The sequence below is a fragment of the Chinchilla lanigera genome, unplaced genomic scaffold (assembly GCF_000276665.1).
Source record: "Chinchilla lanigera isolate Chin_1 unplaced genomic scaffold, ChiLan1.0 scaffold00058, whole genome shotgun sequence".
Classification (NCBI taxonomy): domain Eukaryota; kingdom Metazoa; phylum Chordata; class Mammalia; order Rodentia; family Chinchillidae; genus Chinchilla; species Chinchilla lanigera.
The window spans coordinates 657326-661893 of record NW_004955459.1 but is presented as its reverse complement, the minus strand read 5'-3'; the positions used below and the strand labels follow the sequence as shown (position 1 = coordinate 661893).

Below are 4568 nucleotides of genomic sequence, written 5' to 3'. Positions count from 1 at the left end.
TCTGCCCATGTAAACTGGAAGTAAAAAGAAAGATTACACACGATCCCAGTCATTTTGTCTCAACTGCAGGAACTTCTTCCAGATGCCTAGCCTGGGTCATGGACAGCCAAAAATAGGCAAGGCCTGAGCTTTTTAAAGGTGATGATTTGAGACATTAACAACAGGTCTCCCTCTTCTCTTTCCTATCCAAGGAATTGAAGTTAATTAAAGAACAATCAGTTCCACAAAATACTGTCAACACCCAACTTCTTTCAGACATAGTTCATTATCTATTTAAAAGTACACACTGTTACTTAAGCCTGAACAAGAAGTTCCTTCCAATTCACCCACTCCTTGATTTAGTGTATAGCGTGTAAATAAAGGACATGGTTGAGAAACTGATGCTATCAAGTGTGTCATCTATAGAAGTTGGGCCCAAGAAATGAAAATTCTGAGCCCATCTTCATATCCAGCATGCATTTCATATGAGAATCAAGTCACTAGTGACAGAACTTCCAAGTTCATCTACTGGGGTTGGCTAGGGACTGGGGATGAGAAGACAAACAAGTGCCCAAGCATCGGTCTACATCTTGCCCCCTTCAGTCCAAGACACCCTCGGATATGGTGAGACCTTTTGCTTTAAGAGCATTTCAATGGCATGACACGATACTGTGCAGTTAGGAATTTTGATCACCCAGTAACTTCAAGTTCAAACTGCAACATTAAAAACTGACTGTAACATTTTATAAATAAAGCATATGATTTTCTTCTTTTTAAAATTTTTATTAGTACATGTTTGCAATACATGATTACATTCATCATGAGGAGTTGGTATGTAAATGTAACAAGATGAACAAAAGCCATTCTTATGACAGGATACAAAATCAACATTACATATTGAAACAATACTTTAAACCATCAACACCATGTTGCCACATTTCACATTTACCCACATGTACAGGTTTCAGCTGGAAAAGGACATTCATATGTCAACCAGTCCCCTAGGAGTAGCTAGAAAAGCAAACGATGGGCACTACTCAATCTAGTCAGCATCTGGATTCATATGAGATCCAGTCATCAAATCATGGAGCCAGCTCAGCCGTGCAACAACAGAGCATGTATGTAATCCCAGTACAATTACCAGAGTCTGTGCTTCCTGGAGTGTACTGTAGGGAAAATGGAACCACAGGGGAGGGGGCCTTAATGGTGTTAACCAGCCTTTGTGGAAATGTTTAAAGCATGCAGGACAGAAAACTGCAATCAATAACCAGCTTTAAAACACAAAATAAGGTCAGGGATTTAGCTCAGTGGCACAGTGCCTGCCTGGCAACTGTGAGGTTCTGAGTTTGATTCCCAGTGCAAAAAAAAAAAAATCTCCTAAAACAGAAATATTTGAAATATCTATTTCATAATATGGGAAATACGAATATTTGTCAGAAATGCAAGAATATAGGTTTTCCAGAGCTTCACATATTTGGGGGCCCAACATCAAATGTTTTAAGCTTCTTTATAACATACAGATCAGAACAAAAACAAGGCTGAGGTCCCAGGCAGGCTGAGTGGCATCTTCATCTTCTAGGCCCCATTTCTGGTCTATAAGCCAAGTGCAGCTCAGCCCTGGTCCATCCCAGCACTGGGTGAGTGGCCAATGGCCCTACCTTGTAGGCCAGGCCTGCAGAGGGAAGAAAACAGTGTTCCCTGTGCAGCACCCCCAGAAGGCCTGAGGCAAGAACATCCAAACAACAGCTCTCTCTGTTTTCCTCATCATTCTTTTAATATTACCTTCTCAACAAGTAGAAAAATAGGCTGTAAGTAGGTTTAGCCAGCAATAAATGTTCCTAAATCAGACAATAAAAATACATCTCTCAATAATGCAAATCAACCTTCATACACCTGTTATTCTTCTGCCTTCTCTTTGACTTTTCTCCAATCAATTCCTAATTTGAGATGTTTTCCGAATACCACTATGAAAAACAAATAAAAACAACACAAGAAGCAGTAGCTCTTGAATTCGGCAGGTTTTAGAAGCATTGTTTTAAAGGGTGGGAGGGTGTTGGCCCGGCTCCTTGCGCATTTGTGAGCAAGTCCGCCTCCCCAGGGTCAGGCCATGAGGCTCCCAGGAGTACCACTGCCTTGGGAGGCCATCACAGCTCCCCAGCCCACCGCTCCTGAGGCAGCACGCAGCTAGTTCTGATCTAAGGTTTCAAAGTTTGAGGTTAAACCAAAAGAAGTGCAGAAGTACAGTCTGTCTTACCACAATCACTCACTCATTCATCACTATATTATTTGCCGTAACAAGAAAATAAATTATCCCTTAAACACTACACCTAACTGAGAAGAAAATGTCTCTCCACAAATTCTGGGAATTAGCCTGTGCCCCAGAGAGTCCATGTTATAGCTAAACAACACAGTTTAAGCCCTACTCTGTGGTGCTTGCACAGATTAGTTACAATTATCAAGTCACTACTTCCAAAAGAACTATTAAAACTATTACTAAAAACATTTGTCACAAACAGAAATGCCCTGCAAATCATGTTATTGCACACAGGGTTATCAGAAGCTATGCATATAGAGATTTTAAAGACTCTAGAAGACCCAGAACAGAGATCCTAGGGCCATGCCTGTAGCCGCTCCAGCCAGCATGCCTAGGGCCAGGTCACTGTCATTGTCTCGATAGCGCTCACGAATGATGACTTGGTTGGCAGGCTGCTGTCCATACAGTCCTAAAAAAGACGGAAAAAGAACTTTGAGAAGTCATTTGTTAAAATCCAACATTTGCTCAGAATTACCACTCCCTCAGGTATAGTCTGTGCCTCCTCTCTATGGGACCACTAACCCACTCCCTCTCACCTGGCACACACCCTTCTCTGGAAAGGTGAGAGCAGGCAGTCTATGCCAGCCCTATCCATCAGGCCCAGCACGCAGTCTGGCAAAGAGGATAGCTCCATGCCCATGAGTGCACTCAGAGAAAAATCAAGATCATTGGCTGGCCAGTGTTAAACTCCACAACACTGCCAGGGATTTAGCTCAGTGCCAAAGTGCCTGCCTGGTAAGTGTGAGGTCCTGAGTTCAATTCCTGGTACTAAATAAATAAATAAAGTCCACAACACTGCCAAGAGGAGGCCCTAACGAAGCAGCAGATTCTGCCCCTAGTTTCCAGGTCAGCTCTCCACATCATGCTTACTGGGATCACAGATAAACAGCAAGTGTGGGAAACATGCAGCCTGCAAACAATCGGGGAGTCAGAAACTCCCAGAGCAAACCCAAAGGGAAAAGCCCATTTAAAAGTGAATTCACACCTGGCCTCCCTGTTCCCGTGGCAGAGAGGTTTACACTCAGAAGACCCAGGAACTTCTCTGGCTGCGGGTGGGGTGAACAGACTCTCAGCCCCACGCGCCCTGTCCCGAGACAGCCAGTGTTCCAGGAGCATCTGGACCCCTCGGCTCGAGTCTGTGCACGCCCACACCACCACGATTCCCAGCTGAAACGCCCAGAGAGAGCCAGGTATTTCACAGCTACTCCCTGAGGGCAGAGCGTGTGCATCAGGACCCCGCCGCCCAAGCCCCAGGAACTTCTCTGGCTGCGGGCGGGGCGAACAGACCCTCAGCCCTGTGTGCCCTGCGCCAAGAGAGCCAGTGTTGCGGGAGCAGCGGGACTTCTGGGCTCCAGTTTGTGCTTGCCCACACTGCCACGGTTCCCAGCTGAAACGCGTGGAGAGTGCCAGGTATTTCCCAGCTACTCCCTGTGGGCAGAGCGCGTGCATCAGGACCCTGCTGCCATTACAGATGGAGTCTGACCCTCCCTGCTCCCACGGCACAGAGGCGGTTTTCACTCGGAAGCCCCAGGGTCTTCTCTGGCTGCAGGCAGGGCAAACGGACTCTCAACCCTGCACGCCCTGCGCCGAGTGAGCGAGTGCTCCAAAAGGCGCTGACCCGCAGTGCAAGTCTGAGCTTTGCCTTTGCCCAGACCCCCTAGCCAGTCGAAGGCTGGGAAAGTGTGTGACTAATACCCATCTGGGCAGCATCTGGTTCCTGTATGTATCCTGATCTGACTGGAGACATAAATTCAGGTGGTTCACAAACTGTAGATCCTGCAGTTTGTGTCTGAATTATACCTGTACCCTAAATTACCTGGGGACATAGGTCTACGAACTGGGATTGCCACATGAGTGCAACCCAAGTCAGGTCGTGCATGTGCCCTGAACTGCAAGGGGACACTGGATCAGACGGTCAGCCATCAAATGACACAAGTGCTCGTGTCTGAGAATGGGGATAACTAGATATAAATCAAAAACTGCCAGAAAAGCCGACACTAAGTAGTACTACTCAGAGGTCACCCAGGGGCAAACCTGAACAACAGGAAAAGTAGGGTCACTAGTAGTTTTCGCTGAGCAGCTGATGAAGAGGGAAACTGACCTTTCTGCATCCGGTAGCAAGCATGCCAAAACAAAAGAATAAAACACAATCCCAGAACTCTACCCCAATCAGAACAAGTCCAGGAGACATCGACATAGGAGAACTTCGTAAACACATGCCTGAAATAGCTGAAATGATTGCAATGGAAGTAAAGAAACAACTCCATAAGGCCAT

The 4568-nt window shown here is 46.1% G+C and overlaps 1 protein-coding gene across 1 annotated transcript in view; it reads right to left on the bottom strand.

Moving 5' to 3' along the window:
• Positions 1-741: 741 nt before the first annotated feature.
• The window catches only part of Plekhb2 (pleckstrin homology domain containing, family B (evectins) member 2), a gene marked incomplete at its 5' end in the record, with an annotated part of 66359 nt that continues 62532 nt past the window's right edge, over positions 742-4568 (bottom strand). The window contains 1 exon segment of the mRNA XM_013521055.1: positions 742-2702. Coding sequence (XP_013376509.1) covers positions 2566-2702 — 137 coding nt within the window. The 3' untranslated portion in view covers positions 742-2565.